Below are 20751 nucleotides of genomic sequence, written 5' to 3'. Positions count from 1 at the left end.
CTTTTCAGCTCAGTCAATTTCTGGAAGATAAATTACTGAGCCCCTTGCTTCCTTTGGAAGATGCCGTCTCTTGGTGGGTGTGGTGGGAGGGATCCTAAACAGGATCAGTACTGGGTATTTAACATGTGTACATATATGCTCTTACAAACTTGGTACTGTGCAGATGTATACATGCATTTGTCTGCATATGTGAAATATGAGTTCTTTTTATCCACATATTTTCAGTACTTATACTTTTATGGTTGGTGACTGAGCTAAGGCTATAAAGTATCAGGGCTCTTATCTGCTCACTTTGTTTACAGTAGCAATGTGCCTGAAGCCTTTGGGAGTTATATGATGAATGGCCACTTTATATTAGTTATAATCCTTAAAGCAACAATGAAGCTCATGACAGCTTCATTTCAGCCAGAATCAAGAGCAAGCAGGCATCCTTTCTCTCAACACATGCTTACCCAGGTTTCAGCTGGGTCATGATGTTGGTAGTGAAAAATACCACGTTCAATTCTTTACGCTCATTAAAGCGGGACTTCGCCTTGTAGTGACTCCAGCCCTGGAGTTCCACACAGCCGGACGACCCGGGCCTCATAGATTTGACAACCATATCCAGTAGAGCTGTAGGCTTAAAGCTCACCAAACTGACCGATCCTTAAACAGGAATCATTAAAACCAGCACCGCAGGCAGCGTGACTGGTCTGGGGACACTGGTGAGCCAGGAAAGCAAGTCCCCACTTCCATGACATTCACAACAGAAAAGCCCTTCTGAGCAAAGCGTCTGCTCTCTGTGGGACAGCCTGTTAGTCTCCAGACTTTGCACCGGGCTGGAGCAGGGGGCAAGCAGTAGCTCGAGTTGTGAAACTTTGGGGGAGCTATTTGGAGAACCGGCACCAAGCATCAGGTCAAACTCCTCATCCAGTGCTCCATCCTACCAGACAGAAAGCCCTGACTAACATGGTAAGGAACGCCTTAAAACCCTGGCAACTTGTGATGCCTTTCAGCCCCTTTGGTAACTGACAGGACACTTATTCATGGTTTGTTTTTGTTTGTTTTTCAGAATGAATGTCTCAGGTAAACCAGGCTGGCCTCAAACTGGCTATGTAGTAGAGACTAACCCTGAAATGAACCTGTGATCCTGTCTCTGCTAGGTTTACAGGCACGTCCCACCACATACCTGATTTCCATGGCTTTCTGCTTGCTAGGCAAGCATCTACCAGCTTAGTGCCAGCTCTGGCCTGGGAATTCATGATTAGAGGGTTTGTGAAGCATTGTGATCCAATACCTCACAGTACTGAGACAACTGGGCCCTTATACACCCTAAGGCACTACTCCATTGAGCTAGGGCTCCAGTCTGTCTCTTTAAGGCTGAAGACTTGGCAAACATTGTTTAATATAGCCCCTCATTCTGTTTAATCTATCACTGATAAAGTTATCGTGTAACTGTGTCTGTTAAATGAGAAGAAAAAAAAAAAACTTAAGAAATACAAGGGGATTGAACTATGACCTGGAGGTCAAACCTAATTCTAGGCTCCAAGGTGGAGAAGGAAATACTTCCCACCCCAATCCTGATCCTATGAAGTTAGAATTCCTTTCCAAGTAATCTTGAGATCATCAGTTACAATCAAAAGCGCTCTTCAGTCCACCTGTGGAGTGACCCAGTAAAGGGACGCTGCGGCTGGGAGGAAGTCGAGGGAAGGATAACTTTATTTTATAACACGAAGACCAGGAAAATGCTGAGGCGAAGAGAGCACTTTAAAAAAAAAAAAAGGATTTATGTCCGTGAGAGTCAGCACGTATGTATATGCAGCATTTTCCATGCTCAACACCCAGGAAAGCCAGAAAATGGGTACCCAAATTCCCCGGAACTGGAGTTACGAGTGGTTGTGAGCTTTCTGATCTCTGAACTGGGGTCCTCACATGAGCATCGGGGCTTTTAACTGATGAGCCATCTCTCCAGCTTAAGGGCACTCACTCAATCCTGCCAGATTCACAGGTGGTAACCAGGGGCCATGCTCAGTAAACTAGTAAGTTTCTCTCTACCTTGTAAGATAAGAGAGAACGCTTGCCTGAAGAAAACAGTCACTTAAGAACTGTTACAACAGGCCTCTAACTCCAAAGTGGTAGTATGTACCATCTGCCCACGACAGTAATAGTGCTATTAATAGTATTAGCATGGCACAGTGGTGCACTTGGGAGGCAGAACCTGGCAGATCTCTGAGACTAGCCTGGTCTACATAAAGAGCTCCAGGCCAGCCAGGGATACACAGTTGAGACCCTTCCTCAAAAACCAAACACAACAGAGCAAGAACAGTAGAGCTAATAAGCTAGTAGATGGCCACCATTGCCTAACTGGGCACGCACACAGCACCACGGTGAAGGAGGAAGCTCCTTTTATTTTTAGCCTCCTGAGGAAAGTGCTTCAGGCAGCAGGGCAAACTAAGTCTGAGGGCTTAGCCGGGCTTGGTGCCACACTGTGGGGACGGGATCAAGACTTTCCGACCCCTGGATTAATGAGTTCCAAACTGGAACCTCCAGGGAGCCAAGCACAGAGGTGTAAACACCGGAGGTTGGAATCAAGGCTCAGTGGGACCTATCTGTAGTCTGGGCTTGCTGAAGGCTGGACGCCCAGGATTTCCAAACCAGGCTGGGAAACTTGGGAGACTCCATGTCACAACAACAAAACAGGACAAAACGCCAGAGAATCACAAGTTCACTAGGCTAGTGCTCAGCAAATTAAAATCCAGGAAACGCCTATACGCCCTGAGCACACCAGCCTTCAGCGGCTTTAACAAGGAATCGAGTTTACTGTGTAGATGGCTCATGGCAGCTGGATCCAGGAAGATCTCAAGAACAGCGGCAGTAAGACAGTTTACCACACTATTTTAAATAATCTGATAAGCCAGGGCTGTCCTGGTTCATGGAAGTGAAGCAGGGGTTCCAAATTGCCAGGAAATCCTAGCATATCTAACCTGCAGTGTCACATGGAGGCGTGGACAGCTGTGAAAGTGGCCAGGCCCAACACACCCATGCATTTCAAACTTTTGTTTAGGGTTTTGTGGAACTTGATTGCATTGATTCTTGAGCCTGAATTCTGCATATCACAACACTGCTTTGAAATGGGAAAAGATTACACACTGAACCACCAGTTGGCCAGACTAACTGTGTAAACCCTAGTTGGAAGCAGAAGTGGGAGTCAGAGGCCAGCCTGGTCTACACAGAGCTCCAGGCCAGCCAGGGATATACACGAAACTCTCACACCTTACCCCAAATTACAGGGACAAAAAAAGCTGGCCAACACGACTCCGTTTTAAAAACTAAAAGAGCAGACAGACAAGCTTATTTTGCCTGTCAACAAGACAGAACCACCCTCCCTCCCCTTTCCTTCGATAGGAAATGAAGGAACAAAATACTGCACGTTGGCTTTTTCTCCTTCCCCCCACAACCACAAAGAAACAAGTCAGAGGAAATCTTATAAATGTTAGGTTGATTTATACGCACTGCTCTGGCAGTTACAGTCTGTTTACAATGAGGAGTTATCTAACTGAACATACTGTACATGGCAATTAGAAGTCGTCATAGCAGGAGAAAAGCCACAGGCAGCCTGCTGCGGACGGCCTACAAACAGCCAGAGAAACAGCAGGGCGAGCTGGGGTGGAGGTGGGGTATGTTTATTATAAAAGACAAAAACAAAACTCCACAGGATTCCTAAGGAGGAAAGGAATATTCTGGGAGAAAGAGACCAGGATACAAACTGACCCATGTTTTAACTCCAGGCCTGTCCTCAGTTTCTCCAAGAGCAAAGTGGGAGGAGACACTGAAATAAACAGGCCAGTCTGTAAAGTTAGAAACCCCTACAAAGTTGATTAAAAGCTGAACTTGTTTTGCTTTAAAAAATTTAATATACCAAAAGGCCTGCTTTAGTGACATGCTAGTCCCACCAAAAAAAAAATAATCCCCACCCACCCCCATCAGTAACAATGTTCAAGTTGACCAGCCAACTCATACTTCTAACTCGTGTGGATACATATGTATCTTAGCCTAAGCACGGGGCAGGAGGTGGCAAGCACTGGCTCCCACCTGCTACCTGTCCAGCATCTGCTCCTGCAGAGTGGGCAGGAAAACCCTATGTAGTGCTGAAGCTGAGCCCCAGATAACCGACTTTCCTGGTACTGCATCCCCACCCCTGTTCAAGACAGCCTTACTTCCAACCAAGCTCTTTCACTCAAACTTGGCAAACCCATGACTAGGGTGGTTTTCTCAACTAGAAATACACATGTATCCACACATCCATATATATAACTTTTTTGTTTTTACATTTAAATATAAAAATACTACTCTGCTTTGTGTTATAAATGGAGGACCCAGAAATCAGAACTTTTTCTTCCTTTACAGTAGGGCTATCCATCAGGTGATAACACTGAGCTGTCTTCACGGAGGGCATGAACTCCCCCAATCAAAGGAAACACGATACTAGAGAACCTCCAATGTTCCCTCCCCTAACTTCCATCCGGAATAAAAAAGTTGGTTCTGCCTGAAGAACTAACAGCTCTCGAGCAACAGGGAATTGTTAATCCAAGCAGTGGACCTGCTCTTTCCACTATTCTGAAGAAAAAGTCCTCCTCCACAAAAACACCCGCTTTGTGACAGCTACGCCTATTGGACATGCATTCCTGATGAGTCAAAGCAGTGGGTACCTTCCCCTAATCCGCCCACCCCCCCCAACTAGAAAGCTAGACAGGAAAAAAAGGAGGATTGGGTGTGTAGAGATTAAGAACTTGACCCCTCTATTCTGACCAATAAAAGCAAGATTAACTGGGCACGAGGAATAAAAAGACCTTGATATTCCATCCTTTGAGTTACAATGAGGACAAAATGGGACGGGGAAGAGTTGGAGTGGGATGAACTTAGGAAGGGCTCAAGATCACTGAAAGTCTAGGCCACTTAGTTCTTGTACTGGAAGGGCTCGTCGCCAGTCTCGTTGAGAAGGCATGTGCGGACGATGGCTTCTGTCACGGCAAACGGGTCACAATTGGCAGAAGGACGACGGTCTTCAAAGTAACCCCTCTTCTCCTGGCCGACAGTCCGGGGAATGCGGATGCTGGCGCTGCGGTTGGCCACGCCGGCCGAAAAGTCGTTGATGTTGGAGGTTTCGTGGAATCCAGTCAGACGCCGGGCGTTGTCCAGGCCCCCCTTGGGATCGTAGGCGCGAATGTGGTACTGGTGCCGCTTGCTCAGCTTCTCAATGGCCTCCTCAATGTACCTAGTGGAAGCAGTCAAGATGAGGGTCTGACCTCACCACTAGAAACCTGTCCTTCAAGGGCGGGAGCAGGTATGAATCTCAAACGTCTGCCTTGTGGCTTGTGTCTCAGAGCCTCAGACCAGCCCTTAGCATGTAGGACAAATGACCTGTTGGATGGGAAGACCCCCCCCATCACTTCCCTCTTCCCACCAGTAAGAACTAAGTTACCCACGTGCTTGTAGTTTTACTTAGTTCTTCTTACTAAAGACTTTCAAATGCCTGAACCCACGTGACAACGTTCCCGAATCACAGCTGTGATTCTTTCCTAGAGTATGACCACGTCTCCAACGGGTACAAAATGACAAGCTTACGACAAATATGAAGAGCACGGCGTGTAGTCCGTGAGAAGCGCAACTTCCCCAACCCTAACACAAAGCCCTTCCCACTCCATGAGAATAAAGATGGCTCCAGAGGAAGAGTACTTACTTCAGACCGTTCTCCTCCCGCATGGCCTTGGTGCTAAAGTTGGTATGGCAGCCTGCGCCATTCCAGTTCCCGGGAATGGGCTTGGGGTCAAAGGTCGCTATCACCCCAAAGTCTTCACATACGCGATGCAAGATGAACCGGGCCACCCAGAGATGATCTCCCATGCGGATTCCTTCACACGGTCCTATCTGGAATTCCCACTAGAAAGAAAATGTTGACCTTTAAAAATAAGGCCAACTAAGGGCTGGAGAGATGGCTCAGGGGTTTAAGAGCACCGACTGCTCTTCCAGAGGTCCCGAGTTCAATTCCCAGCAACCACATGGTGGCTCACAACCATCTAATAATGAGATCTGGTGCCCTCTTCTGGTGTGCAGGCAAACCTGCATGCAGAACACTGTATATGTGATAAATAAAATTAAAACAAAAAAAATAAGGCCAACTAGCTGTTCAAGCCAACTCAAGCTCCTAGCACGTTCTACCTACCTCTACTTTGAAGCATTCCTAAGCTACCACCCTTAGGTGCCCAAGTACCCACTAGCCGAAGTCCCCACGTGCCCAAGTCCCTTCAGAGGGGAGAAAGGTGACAGAATAATGCTCTTTACCTGGGCAGGCATGACCTCAGCATTTGTTCCTGTAATCTTGACTCCAGCATATAAGCAGGCCCGGTAATGAGCCTCCACGATATCCCTGCCATAGGCTTTGTCTGCTCCCACGCCACAGTAATATGGACCTGAAGGACAATCAGGACGAATCAGTGAAGAGTCAGAAAATCGGTAAACCCCCAAAGTCAGAAAATTAGAAGGTCCTAATCCTGGCTTTCCCCAGTCGCTGGTTCTGGCTTCACGGCAGGTGGGAGAATAGGTATTTCCTCTTTCGCCACAGCCTCAGAGCCACTGCCCACTTTGAATCGCTTTTCACTTTCTTTGTGTGTACGCGCATGTGCAGTGCAGTCTGAAGATAACTTGAGGGACTCATTTCTGGGATAAAGACTCGGGTTGTCAAGCCTGGTTTACCCACCAAGCCATCTCATTGTTCCCCTGTCACTTTAAATTCTAATCACCTCTGGATTTGAGGGATGCAAGGGCAGTCTCCATTTTCTGATTCGGGAGTTGCTCCTGAAAGAAAAAGGAAGCTTTTCTTTCGCCCAGGGAACTTACCTTGGGGCCCAGGGAAGCCATTGGAAGGCCAGCCAAAAGGGTGCCCGTCTGTTCCCATGAGAGTGTATTCCTGTTCCATTCCAAACCAGGGGTGCTGGCTGCTCACCATGTCCATTATCCGTTTACAGGTGTGCCGTAAATTGGTCTCTAGAAATAAAGCACCAGCATGCTATAAGGAGCAGTGTTCCTCGGAAGTTATCACAGGCTGGACTGACCCAGGCCCGAGCACTGTGTCCCATCACCAAGGGAAATGGAAAAAGCAGTAATTGTACATTTGCAGGAAAAGGCTGAGAGACTTTTTATAATTAAAGTCAGCTAAGACATCCCCTGGGAACGGAGTCAGAGCAGAGCAGTGTTCACCCTCTCTGCATGCTGGCCATGTTCCAAGCACCACATGCCAGACACTTACACCCTTATTCACAAGACAGATGCTTCTAGCTGTCAAACGTCTCCCCTAGTGTCTCGGGCACTTAAGGCCAGATCTGTCACTGTACTGACAATAATTTGTCCATTATGTTTACATTCCAGGTGAGTTTAAATGCTAAGTTACACAGTATTGGCTGGTAGAGAGAGAGAGAGAGAGAGAGAGAGAGAGAGAAACCGGAAATAACTGCCAAGCTAGAAAATGTAAACTGAGTCTGAGGTGAGTGTTAGCAATCTTCATTTTCACAAATGAGAAGAGGAAGCCCTGAGAGGGTGTCAGGTGGCATGCCCAGGTAACAGGGCGAGCAGCAGAGCCAGGGACCCCATGGCTGCCATGCTCAGGGTGCACGCCCTTTACCAATAATACTTCCTTTCAAAACAGAGGCACTGAAAGCACAAGGCCACCAAGCCTTAGGCGGTGCTGGAAGAGATTTCACAGAAGTGAGACCTCCTCAGGTTTAAGAAGCTATCTGAAAACTGAGTCAGGGTAGTGCAGCACAAACCAAAAACCCACACGTGCAGGTACAGTAAAGCCTCATGGGCCAACAGCTTATCCGGGAACCACAATACTCAATACTCGGGAGTATACAGATTCAACAAGCTGAGATAAAACAGCAACCAACAGTTGAGGTACAGTATGCACAAAATAATCCACTTGATCTTCAAATGACTTCGAGATGGGCTTTATCTTAAAAGAGGAGGAGCGGTAGCCACACAGCCCTGGCAACCCGAGGTCTACCTCCAGACCCCGCAAATGTACAGGAGAGAACCAATTCCACAGGTTGTCAGTCAGCTGACTTCCACACACCCGGCACAGTCTGCCCTCCCCTCCAGCATGCTCTCTGTCTCTCTCTCTCTCTCTCTACACACCCAACCACACACAATTCAGCCAAACAGAAGTGGAGTCGGAAAGTCCGCCAAGGTCACTGATCGGGTTTTTAAACCCAGAAACTCTGAAGTGCAGAAGACAGGTTTTTAAATGTACAAGCAGGTCGAGACTGGGGACCCCTATCAGCAAACAGATGGGGGGAGATTCAACACCATTTATACAACCAATGAAAGGGACCACGGAAGGATGGACCACACTGCTTTCAGCAGGAAAGTTTAGGGTAGAAGGATGGACATCCAATCATCCCTAGATTCTTACAAGGCCTTTGAAAGGATAGTCTCTGCCTTTTCAGAAATCACAAGACTGGGGGAGGACACCCACCCCCACCCCATACACACCTGCAGGCTTCCGGTTGTACTTGAAAACCTCACAGAACACCAACTTGTTGGGCTCTTTGCGGAAGGGGTCCCGAAACATGGCAACAGGGCTGAGATACATGTCACTGTTGGAGCCTTCGGACTGAAAGGTACTAGATCCATCAAAATTCCACTCAGGTAACTCTGGGCCAAATAAAGACAGAAAATTAATTTTTTAAGGAGACGGATTTATTTTTGCGTGTCCGGGTGTTTTGCTTGCATTTATGTCTGCGCAGGTGTGTGCCTGGAGCCCTCAGAAGCCAGAAGAGGGGGCTGGATCCCCGGCACTGGAGTTACGGATGGTTGTGAGCTGCCATGTGGGTGCTGGGAATTGAACCCAGATCTTCAAGAGCAACAAGTACTCTTAACCACAGGACAGCTCACAACTGTCTGTAACTCCAGTTCCTGGGATTCTCACACCCACTTCTCACCTCTGCCGGCACTGCATACACATGGTACACACACACACACACACACACACACACACACACACACACACACACAATTTTTTTCAGTGTACACACAAGACAGCCAGCCTCTCATTTATCTTTCCATCGCTCAAGATCTACTCTGTCTTTCTGGGAAGTGACATGCATGTGAATGCATCATCATTAGGGGTGACCTACATCATCATTAGGGACGACCTGATGCCTGTGCCCACCTATCCCCATGCCCCTCCGCATCTGAGACTTCCAAGAGCACTGCTTCACAAGCGCCACCTGAGCATCACAGATGATCCCTCTCCGTGTAAGTCTACCGTGCACCAGGTACTCTGGTACCACTTCCAGTGAGTTAGACATCGACAAAAATGCTGGCTCCTTCACTGGGCCATCTCGCCTCCCTCCCTTCTCTCATCCCTCACTGGGCCTGACTGTCGTAGCTCAAGCTGTGCTCTTACAGATGAGCAGACAGCTGTTCCCCTACCACTTGTTCCTTTTCCTACCGTCTCAGAGGCCAGTTTGTCTCTCCAGTTACCTTTGAGTTCCTGAAGGCAGAGACCCGAGGACCTACCCCAATTCTGCCAAGTAACAAGGACACAATCCATGCTGTCACCCGAGTTACCCATTCACCCAAACAGCAACAGCTCTAGAGGGGCAACTCATCCTAAACCAGGTAGATGGTGACAGCCACCCTTCCCCGAAGAGGGACAGCTGTGCTTGCTTGTTCGTTCTATTCGGAAAAATAAAGGCCACGACTAAAATAAAATAGGTCTCAGAAGTACATCTAACTCATCATCTGAAAGTTTTTATAAGCACCCCCAACTAAAGACAAATGGCCAGTCCTAGAAAAACGACTTTGGAGCATGTGCTCTGCATCCAGAATTCCACCGTAGAAGTACTAAACACAGCACTCAAGAGGGTCTCTAACAGTGGTTCTCAACCTGTGGGTCGCAAGCCCCTCGAGGGTGGTCAAACACCCCTTTCACAGGAGTCCCTAAGAGCATCATCCCAAACCACAGATATTTGTATTACGATTCATAACAGTAGCGAAAGACGTCAGCAGAGGCTGGGGGTCACCCCAAATATGAGGCACCGTATTAAAAGTATCAAAGCATTATAGAAAGGTTGAGGACCACTGCTCTATAAACTAGATCGCACATTCCAGTTACAACAGCTCTTTCAAGCGAGCTTCCTGGAGCTGGCCAGGTTAGCAGTACTCCAACCTCCCACCCCCTACAGATATGACCCATTTTTTTTTTTTTTTCTTCAATGTACCAGCCACACACAAGATTCCGTCTAAATAAAGGCTCCCATTGTTGCTCTGCCTCCAGACGACGCAGCGGCTTACGGGTGACTGACTGAGAGGTCTGAAAAGCCCGGCTTCTCAAAGGCTTTGCCAACAGAACAGAAGGAAGGTCAAATCTAGGGCTGCCTGCCCACCTCCAGGCACGTTCTGCTCCTGCCCCTGCTCACCTTCCACACACTTGGGCTCACAGTCCAGGGTGCGGGTCTTACAACGCAGGCCTTCTCCGGTACCGTCCACCCAGATATACATGGCTTGCACTTTCTCACCCTGGGGCAGGGACATGTACATTTGCTTGATGCCTTTGTTCAAGTGGGAACTTGCTGAGGTGGCCATGGTGGAAGGTGTTCTGGAGAGACAAAAGTCCTTTTATTAACATCTACCCAGAGGGGATCCCCTGCAGGAATGTCTTAAGAGGCATGAGAACCGGGAGTGTGTGGTGATCTCTCCTTTGGAAGTCAACACACTGAAGGGTACAATATTCACTCTGCTTTCAAGAGGTTTAAAGTTTATAATTAGACAAAGATCATCTCCCTCAGGGTGGGCAAGTTAAGGGATTTTAATACCCCTTAACTTTGAGAAAGGTGCCAAGAGGGAACAAAAAGTTAACAATTAACAGAATGTCTTGATCCACCCAATACAACTACCTTACCGCCATAAAGACTGTGGGGTCTTCCTTTGCCTTCTATTCTTGCAATGGCTTTAATGAGCATACACCCCACCCCACCTGCTAAATTCCTACATTTAGATTATCTGAGACAAGGTCTCACCGTGTAGCCCTGGAACTTGCTATGCAGGCCAGGCCAGGCTCAAACGCAGAGATCTGCCAGCCTTAGCTTCCTGAATGCTAGAATTAAAGGTGTGTGCCGCCACCACACCTCCATAAAGATGAAATAAGGGGACTAGGATTTAAAAGGCTAACATATTCCTGGGAGGAAATTAAAAAAAGACCTGTACTATTTGCCATTACCACGGTGGTAAAAAGTAACGCCATACTCCAAGGAGCACAACACTGCTGACTTTACTTTTTCTGGAGACAGGAGTCTCTACATAGCCCTGGCTGTCTTGGTACTGACTATGCAGATAGACCAGGGTCTATCACAGAGATCCACCTGAGTCGGCCTCCGGAGGGCTGGGATTAAAAGCGTGCCCCTCAACTGCTGACTTTTCACTGGTGTGATGAAAAGTCATTACTCCACAGTCAAACTCCGACTTCAATGTAAAAACGGCAGTATTTGAAGATTTCACTAGGTGGTATTTTCTGGTAAGTAGAAAATTCCCACTTCTAACAAAGAGGTGGGGCAAGACTAACAGGCCACAGGAGTGGGAGAAAAAAAAAACCATCTGAGAATCTGAAGCTACAAAACCAGCTTCAACACAAGAGGAAATGTCCCCCCTCCCTAATCGCCCAGGATGGCTGGAAAGGGAACATATTGTTCTCCAATGACTTGGGCAACTTTCTCAAGTACAGTGGCAAAGTTTCTACGGGCAACTGTCCATGTTTGCCCAAGTGAAAACAACTGCTTCTCCCTCCAAAAGCCTCACCCTTCCCTTGGGGAACAGATGAAGCTCCGTGGTCAAGTCCTACAGAGAAGTAAAACCTCTGCCTGCACCGCCCTTAGAGACCAGGACTGCGATTCTGGATGGCCTTCAGCTTACACCTATCCCCCTCAGCCTTTGAGTTACACATTCAGCATTAATCAACTGTTAGGGGAGCCTGGCTTCCTCCTCCAACCCTTTTCCTCGAGACCAGCTGGGTGCCAGCCACCTAGTGTATATTGTACAAAATGAGGCCAAGTTCACATGGAATAGGTTCGGAAGTGCTGAGTAGTTTCTGCTGTTACCAGCTGTACCGGGGTCCTTCTCCCTGCCCTTTTACTCACCCTAGCCACAGAGAATTATATGTACTTGTGGGGTTGCCCTCTCTAGACCTCCTCTTTCTAGAGCTGTGTTCGTGCCTCTCCTCGGCCTCGATATCTCGCTGGTCCAAGCAACGTTGCTTTCTGGGCGAGGGCGATGGAGTGGGGGACCCAGAGCGTTCGGAAGGGGAGGTGCTGGAATAAGGAGGCTGGTGGGATTTAACCTTAACCCGCGATTTCTCTCCGGAGTTCACAGAGTAGGCAACGAAGCCGAAGCAATTGGCAGGGGACTCTGAGGACCCAGAATCTCCATCTTCTTCATCATCTATAGAGGGTTTCTTAGAGGATTTGCGGCTGGGGGAGGATCCCCGCTTCCCGCCCCCGGAGGAGTTGGGGTAATCCACTTTGAGAGCAGCCCTTTCCCACTGAAATGTCCGGAAAGTCGGCGCCCCGACCCTCGGGCCCGCGTTGACCTCAAGGCCTCTCCCAGGGGGCCATACCCCGCGAGGGCAGAGGCCGGGTGGAGAGTGGGGCGACCGCGGGAGGCACCGCGCGCCGCTGCTGCCTCCGCCCGGCCCGGTGTCTCCACTGCGGAGCCCTCGGGCCACTCCGGGGCCCTAGCTCTCCATTGTTCGGTCATACTGTAAAAAGGCTCAGGACCCCGCGTTGGGAAGCCGGCGAGTGGCGCCACCACCACTGAAGACCACCGGCCTCAACCAGACCACCCACAGCGTGACGACGCCCCCCCCCACCAAAAAAAAAACGCGCCGCCCAGGAAGAGAGGATCGAGGCGCCTGCGCCCACCAAGGGACTGAGTGCGTTCCCGCGGGGACCACCCGGCCGCCCGATCCGCGAGCCTCCGCCAACCCCAAACCCCGGGATGCCCGCCTCCCGGGGCGGCGCCTCCGGCCGCGAGCGGAGAGCGGATCAAAACAACCCGCGACCCCGCCCTTCCCCGAGCTTGGCCCACAGCTCGCTCCCCGACGGCCCAGCAGAGCCGGTCCCGGCCGCACGCTGCAAGCACGCGGGAGGCGCGAGCGCGGCACCCCGGGCCGCGCAGCTGCAGACTGGACATGGGAGGTAGAGTGGGGACGCCACTGCCCGGGCCGCCGGGCCATGCACCCCTCCGTGCGCTTACCTGAGCGGCGGCCGGCGGGATGATTGATGGACGGGGTGGGCAGGCCGCGAGAGCGAGGCGAGGAGAGCGGAGTGACGGAGATCGGTTGTCGGGCTCAGCAGCTCCGCTCTACTCCCATTCTCGGCTCTGCAGGGACGCTGCCTCCTCGGTACTTTTTATTGGCAGCCCGTGCCCGCCCCGCGGCGCTCTGATTGGCTGGCCCAGGCCAGGAAACCCGCGCCCATCAGCTGCTGCGCGCCGGGGGCCCGAGGCCATTGGCCGAGGAGCCGTGCGGGAACCGCGGGGTGGGGCGAGCGAGACCGAGAAGAAAGAAAGAGAAAGGGGAGTGGGGGAGGGGACGCAGCGGCGGCTGAGCGGGGTCCGGGGCCGAAGGTGCTGGAAGGTTTTGCAGCCTGCGTTCTTGAGCGACCTCTGGACTCTCCGACCCCGGCTCTTGCTGCCTAACGGTGCAAAGGTTTTCCAGGAGAGTTGTAGATGAAAAGCCAGAACCCCAGGACCGAATTTTTACCCTTTTGTTTGTTGAGCGAGATCTTGGGGGCGGGCTGGGTTGGGGGGAGCCAGGGAGCCCTGGTCAGGCCTGGAGAGAGACGTGTTTCTCAAAGCCTGGAGGAGCCTGTCTTCCTGAGTGGATTTGGGGAAGTGGTCAGGACTGTGATTTCATGGTTTAAACACAAGTGCATTGTTTCCCTAATTCCATGCAGAGGATTCTGGAGATCCCTAGACAGGAGACCTGTTTGATGTCACCTCGTTCCCGCCATAGGCAAGTCTCTCAGCCTTTCAACCCCCAGATTCCTCAGATCTGCAAAATACAGCAGATGGAAGGACTTTGAGAGCTGTCCACCAGACTTGAAGTCAGGGTGCACACCGCTAAAGGTGTGCTTTTCCTTTGCTAAAGGAAAGCTGTTCTTTCCAGGACCCCTTTGAAACCAAACATTTAAGATTCCCCTAAAGAAATGTTAACCCCGGGAGACAATGGCCAGTTCTAGGCCAGTCTGCTTACAAGACAGGTTGTTCCAGGACAACCAGGGGTACACAGAGAAACCCTGTCTTGGGGGGGAAAAAAAAGATGAAAAAAATTTCCTTGCTTCTGCTTCTCAAGTTACTTACTGTGGTTTTTTGTTGTTGTTTTGTTTTGTTTTAAGTCAGAAAAATTAGTGTCTTTTCCCTGTCTTAACCCTGCCGTGATGGCTGAGATAATGTGTGACTACTGTAATGAGATATACTACAAAGTGTGCAGAAATTACCTGTAAGAATAGACATGGCCCCATGCTGTTATTAGTACTGTGTCCTGAGCATTCTGTTTTAGTGCGTGAAATCCGTGTGGGCTTTGTTAATCTTTCAGGAGCCCTGGTATTTGAGATTTTCTGTTTAAATACCAGAAATCTATGCTCTCGGTGCCTTTGGGAGAGGAAAGGAAGAAGTTTGTTTTTCTGGTTATGTTTTGCACCACAAATATGAAAAAGAAATGTTGCCTGTGACCACACACACATAACTTGGCTTCCTGGGTCAACCTCCATCTACTCCCTTTAAGTGCGTCTAACACTGTGGCACACAGCAGCAGCATTCATCTCAGATGGGGGGTTTTGGTGTGCTTTGGACTGGAAAGGCACCTTGCAAATTCCATGTCATTATTCGGTGCCGTGTGAAGCATTTTACGGTGATGTTCGTCAGTAGAGGGCCTTCAGATCAGACAAACCCAAGATCAGATCCGGACCTCACCTCTGGTCCGCCTTGATTAATAGCCAAATGACTTAGCCACACAAAGCCTCAACCTTAGCATATAGAGCAGGGATTACAGGGGAACCTGGAACGTGAAGAGTGTTTAGAAAACACCAGTTATCATTTTATAGGTCAATCTGAAGAGAATGGACCATTTCTTTCTCCATGATTACTCCGTGGTGTGTGTGTGTGTGTGTGTGTGTGTGTGTGTGTGTGTGTGCGCGCGCGTGTGTGTAGGCTAGCATCGGCATCTTTCTCTATCACCCCCCCCCTCTTTTTTTTTTTGAATGGGGTCTTTCACGACTTAGCTAGACTTGCTAGCCAACGATTCCCAGGGATCTTTCTGTGTCTGCCTTCTCAGGGCTTGGATTACAGTTACTTGGCTATTGAACCCGACTTTTTACATGGTGGCTGGGGACTGAACTCAGGTCCTCCTCCACCAGCTAAGCCACCTCACCACCCCTCCATGAACACTCCTGAAATGCCGTATCTTGCTGCACCATTACTTTAATAAAGGACGTGAAGTTTAATCCCAGTATCAAGGCCGGCTGTCTTCCCGTTGCCTTCTTATAGTTCTTCAGCTTAGGTGGTTGGAAAAGGGATCAGAAGAAGGGAGAGATGATGTTCTTATTTTGGAAAAGACTGGCTTCCAGGTACCAGCTGCCAAGTAGAAACCAGTGCCTTCAGCACTCTACCCACAACCAAAGGAGGGACAGAGAACGTAATAGAAAATGCAATATTCAGCAGCTAATGTGTTCTTCTTCTTCGCTTTCTTGCATTTCTGCCATGCGAGTGCCTACTTCCCTTGCTAGACATATTAACCTCCTTGGCTGCTTATTCAATTTCATAGTCCCCAATAGTGTCCAGACTGAGTGGTCAATAAACATGTATTGACCGCACTGAAATGTCAGCGGCAGCATCAAAAGAACACGTGCTCTGTTTCCAAGAATAGAAGTGGATTTGCTTTGATCCTTTCATATGACCAGGGACATCTCACGTGACCACGGACTTTCAGGGGTAAACAAGAGGCTTTGCCCCCTTGGTCAGCCCCTCATATATTTAAACCAACCAAAGCAGGACCCAGACAAGTTCAAGGACCGGACTGGGGAACTCTGAGTGTCCTGTGGAAGAAAAAGCAGAACAGAGTCCCCTGGTCAGGTTGCCCTCAGAAAAGTGACCTGTACTTTTAGAGAAGTTAAAAGAACAGCCTGTTTCATCCCCTTTGACTTTGCCGGGTCTCTGTCCTTTGTTCTTCCCTAAATTGCCACCACCCCCATTTCCTACCCCCTCCATGAAAGCAGCAAGATGGCTGATCCCATGAACTTTTCAGTCGAGGCCCACACAGTATCAAAGCTAACTGGGGGTCTGGTGGCGAGTGCTTTGAAGTTGAGGTTCTTGCTGAGTGGAGTTCCTCTGTCCCAAGGGTGGGTGGAGTGGGAGAGCAATATTGCAGGGCAAGAGTTTGGACCAGATTTGCAGAAATAACCCCGAACTAAACACCTCTCGTTAGTGGTGTTTGGCCGCCTACACTGTGGCTTTGTTTTGGGTAGGCCCTTCCCTATGAGTTCTTCAGACTTCTTTATCTTCTGTCTGAAGCTCTTACTCTAGAGTCTTGAGTACAAGCCTGCCTGATTGCCTTGCATTCACGATGCCAAGCTTAGGATATGGCTCCAGTCAACCCAAACCTTGAACTATAACATGCTGTCGGGAAGTGGAGTTTGCTGCAGACCTGGCCAATTTTAGCAGGCCATCGGTGAAAACTTTCAACCAAGCTAAAGAAATATGGTGGGGAACTGGAGTGGCAGTCACCCTGAAAACCAAACCCAGAATGTAACCTGTTTTGTTTTTTAGAAACCCAAATTAGTTCTGGCCAAAAAAATAAGAGCCTGACAGATGTCAAGCCAAGCTCAAACAAGAGAATAAAGGGCAGGAGAGCACTGGGGGTGGCGAGCATTCCTGGATCCTGTAAAGTGTGTCTTTCTGGGAAGTTGTATTAAGTCAGCCTTTCAAATCCCTCTCTATGCAGTGAATGAAGGAAAGAGCAGATTACACTTGAACTCAGTAACCTGAGACCGAGTGTGAGAGGGGCTTTCTTACATCGCGTAGTTACTTGATACTCTTCAGTTCCAGAGAAGAAATTCAAAGTCAGAAGTCAACTACCTTTCACCTGACTGGAGTCTGCCAAATACTCAATGAAGATGTTCACGGAGAGGGAGCACCCCATTTCTCAACCTGCACACTAGGGTGGAAGGGCTGAGTCTGTCTGAGCTCTTCCTCAAATCTGACCTCGGCTAGGAAGAACCAAGTTCGTCTATCTGACGTCATGGGAAAGGGAGTCCTGCTGGACTAGGAAAGCCACAGATACAGTTCCAGAATTGGACCTTCATGTCCTTCTAGCCTACTGGGTTTTTCAGTTCTGAAGGTGAACCCAGGCCCTTGGGCATGCTAGACAAGTACTCTATTGCTGAACTGTATTCCCAGCCCATCTTTTTAGCTGTTATTGTTTGTTTTTTATTATTTATTTTTATTCTTATGTGCATTGGTCTTTTGCCTATGTGTATGTCTGTGTAAGGGTGTCGGGTCTCCTGGAACTGTAGTTACAGACAGTTGTGAGCTGTCATGTGGGTGCTGGGAATTGAACTCGGGTCCTCTGGAAGAGCTGTCAGTGCTCTTAACCATTGAGCCATCTCTCCAGTCTTTTGTTTTTGTTTTTTGAGACAGGACTTCTGTGCGACTCTGACTGTCCTGGAACTTGTTTTATAGACCAAGCTCGCTTTGAACTCACAGATCTGCCTGCCTCTCCCTCCCAAGTGCTGGGGTTAAAGGTATGTGCCACCACCACCCAGCTTACAGGAAGACTGTGTTTTGAGCAAGTTTTCATTTACCATAATCTATCACTAATTAAAAATCGATTAATTTATTGTGTGTGTGTGTGTGTGTGTGTGTGTGTGTGTGTGTGAGAGAGAGAGAGAGAGAGAGAGAGAGAGAGAGAGAGAGAGAGAGAGATGATGATGATGATGATGATGATGATGATGATGATGGGGGGGGGGGGGTCGTCACACGTGTGCATGTATGGAAGTCAGGGGACAACTTCCCGGAGTCAGTTTTCTCCTTCCACTGTAGGTACTGGGGACTAAACTCAAGCTGGCATGCTCGCACAGTGAATGCTTTTATCCACTGAGCCATCTTACTGGCCATACATTTTTTTTTTAATTTCCCAGTGGATATACAGCTCTATCTGTCTTCTCTAGATTGACCTCTAGATGGTTTGGAACCTTTATTGAAGCTCACTTGAAAGTTTAGGGAAAGTTGGTCTGTGGTAGAAAAATTGCTTGGATCAAAATGTGTCCTTTAGTTGGTACTTTTCTCAAAGGACGCCTCAGCGGGACCTACCCACAGCCTCTTATCCCTCACCCCGTTAGCTGTTTGGACCCCTGTTTATTTCATGTTTGTCAAATTTTAACAGGAAACACATCTCCCTATGGTATTTTGAATTCTTGAACAACATTTAGCCTGCTTCTGGACTTTTTCTATCCCCTCTTCTCCTCCCCCATTTCTTTTTAAACTGATTCTCCAAAGGTTGTTTACGGGGGCTGCAGAACCAGGTGCTTGGACCGGGTGATGGTGACATAGCACCCTCTGGTGGAGTCTTGTGAGAATTTCAAACTTCTCCCCAGAAGGCTTGAGTGTTTGTTTATCTTCACTGGCCTCTGTTACATAGTGTGTACATGATAAATTAACAATGCCCAATGCTATGCCTATACCGGCTGTTTGAGAGATATTTTATTCCTATCGCTGCCCTATTACCAGAAGTTTATCATAAAATTAATCTTCAGCTATCCAGAAATGGGCAGCAAACTGTACTTGTGCCTCACCCACATCAGTGTAGGAGGAAGGTGAAGAGAAAAGGACTGTCCGCAAAATCAGTTAGGAAGAGTCCAGGGACCAAGAATAAAGGGGAAACTGATTCAAGGACTTGATCATTGACAGGGCTCACCCTCCGGTCTCACCCTCAGCCCTCACTTGGCTCTGAGCCCAGAAACAAACCAAGCCAACAGTTGAGACTATGCCAGACTCTGTTCTCAGGGCAGCTGGGGTTGGGCAGAAAGTCTAGCATAAACTAGGCCCTTAGGGGTGTCTGTGGTATTTCCACTGTGCCACCTTTACCAGGACCTCTGTCTGGTCCTACCTGTCCTCCCTCCCCCCTTCCCTTCAGTCCTTGTTTAATTTTAGGGACCACTTTCTTCTTCGTTGCCATTAGGGAGGTCTCTGTAGCCTGGGTGATACTGTCATAGACTTGAGTCTGACCCAGGGCTTAAATGGTTGGCTTATCTCTTGTCTCCAGCACGTGGGCCCACAATAGAGACCGTTTTCTAGACTCTCCGTCCAGACGCACTTACAGTAGGAGTGATGATAGTGAGCGCTGGGAGTGTGGCCTGTGGGAGAGTGCCAGCAGCCTCAGGTCCGACCCTCAGGGCTAAACAACCAAAGCCCCGCCACTGACATCAAAAGACTAAACAGTTCGGGCACAGCTTTGGGGTGTTTACTCTCCCCAAGAACAGAGAGAGCAGGCCATGACCAAGAAGATGATGTCAGGCTTTCGGAAGGCTGGAATTGCCCAGGGGTTGGCAGAGCCTCTTACCTGTTGAGCAACACATTTAGAAGGAAGGAGTGCTGGGGGTGGGCAGTGGGACCAGATGAGCCTTTAGTAACCAGGAGTCACACAGTTGGAAGACACAGGAGGAATTGTGCAACTTGGATCCCACAAAAGTCCTTATTCTTCCGAAACCTACATAGTAGTTGGTGAGGAAAAACTCCCCCAGGGAAACTATTTCAAAACCAGGACAAAGACAGATGTGTCAGCGGTTTCGGAAAAATAAGGCAGATTTTCTGTAAGTGGCCCCGGTACTCCAACCAAGAAGTCCTTGTGAGCTCTCAGGAAAAGCTGCCTCGGTGGTGGAAGGGCTTACAGTCTGTATCTACTGACAGACAAAATAGGGACAGGGATGGGAGATGAGAGGGGAAAGCCCCCAAACTCAAGGATGGTGTGTAATAAAGTCCACACGGAAGGGGGCAAAGCCAGCTTCGAAAAACTCGGCATGCTGAAACACGGAGTTCGGAAAGTACCAAGCATGGACACTGAATAAAGGTTGGATTATGCAAATTTATGCTCTTAATAAATTTATTTGGTTAATGACCGCAAAATTTAAAATGAGGTCAATCCGTAAAGATCAGGGGGTCAAAAGAGATCAGGGAACGGGGTCACAAAGAAAGATGGGATTTGCTGGTTTACTTCTGGAATAGGAGTTCCCCCAGCTGGTCTAGAATTCGATATGTAACCAAGTATGACTTTGAACTCTTGATCCTCCTGCCTCCATCAGGAGAACTGGGATTGCAAGTATGCCCCCACCATGCCTGGTTTTTGTGGTACTGGGAATTGAACCGAGGGCAATGCGCATGCTAGGCAGGAATTCTGTCAACAGAGCTCTGATACCAGCCCAAAAGAATATAATCTCAACCTGTGTCATACCCACCTTTAATCCCAGGACTCAGGAAGCAGAGACAGGCTGATCTCTTGAGTTTGAGGCCGGCCTGGTCTACATATATATTGACTTCCAAGCCAGCCAGGGCAATGTCTTGAGATCCTGTCTGAAAAATAAAGTAATAAAAAGATTCGATCTACTTTTCAGAATGAGACAACTGATTCTAGTTTTGAGCTGTGAGCAATCTTTATTCCCTCGGGTGAAG

At 48.8% G+C, this 20751-nt stretch overlaps 1 protein-coding gene across 1 annotated transcript; it reads right to left on the bottom strand.

Annotated features, from left to right (window-relative positions):
• Positions 1-3461: 3461 nt before the first annotated feature.
• On the bottom strand, positions 3462-13414 carry Glul (glutamate-ammonia ligase). The gene is made up of 7 exons (XM_052737221.1): positions 13285-13414; positions 10458-10636; positions 8527-8688; positions 6877-7023; positions 6322-6449; positions 5720-5919; positions 3462-5254 (listed from the first exon to the last, which is right to left on the bottom strand). The coding sequence occupies exons 2-7, from the start codon at positions 10621-10623 to the stop codon at positions 4936-4938; spliced, it is 1122 nt and encodes a 373-aa protein (XP_052593181.1). The 5' UTR covers positions 10624-10636; positions 13285-13414; the 3' UTR covers positions 3462-4935.
• Positions 13415-20751: the final 7337 nt, after the last annotated feature.

The sequence above is a fragment of the Peromyscus californicus genome, unplaced genomic scaffold, assembly GCF_007827085.1.
Source record: "Peromyscus californicus insignis strain IS unplaced genomic scaffold, ASM782708v3 Scaffold_14__1_contigs__length_90479793_seg_2, whole genome shotgun sequence".
In the NCBI taxonomy this organism is placed as follows: Eukaryota; Metazoa; Chordata; class Mammalia; order Rodentia; family Cricetidae; genus Peromyscus; species Peromyscus californicus.
The sequence above is the reverse complement of the archived record's forward strand: the minus strand, read 5'-3'. Positions and strand labels throughout refer to the sequence as shown.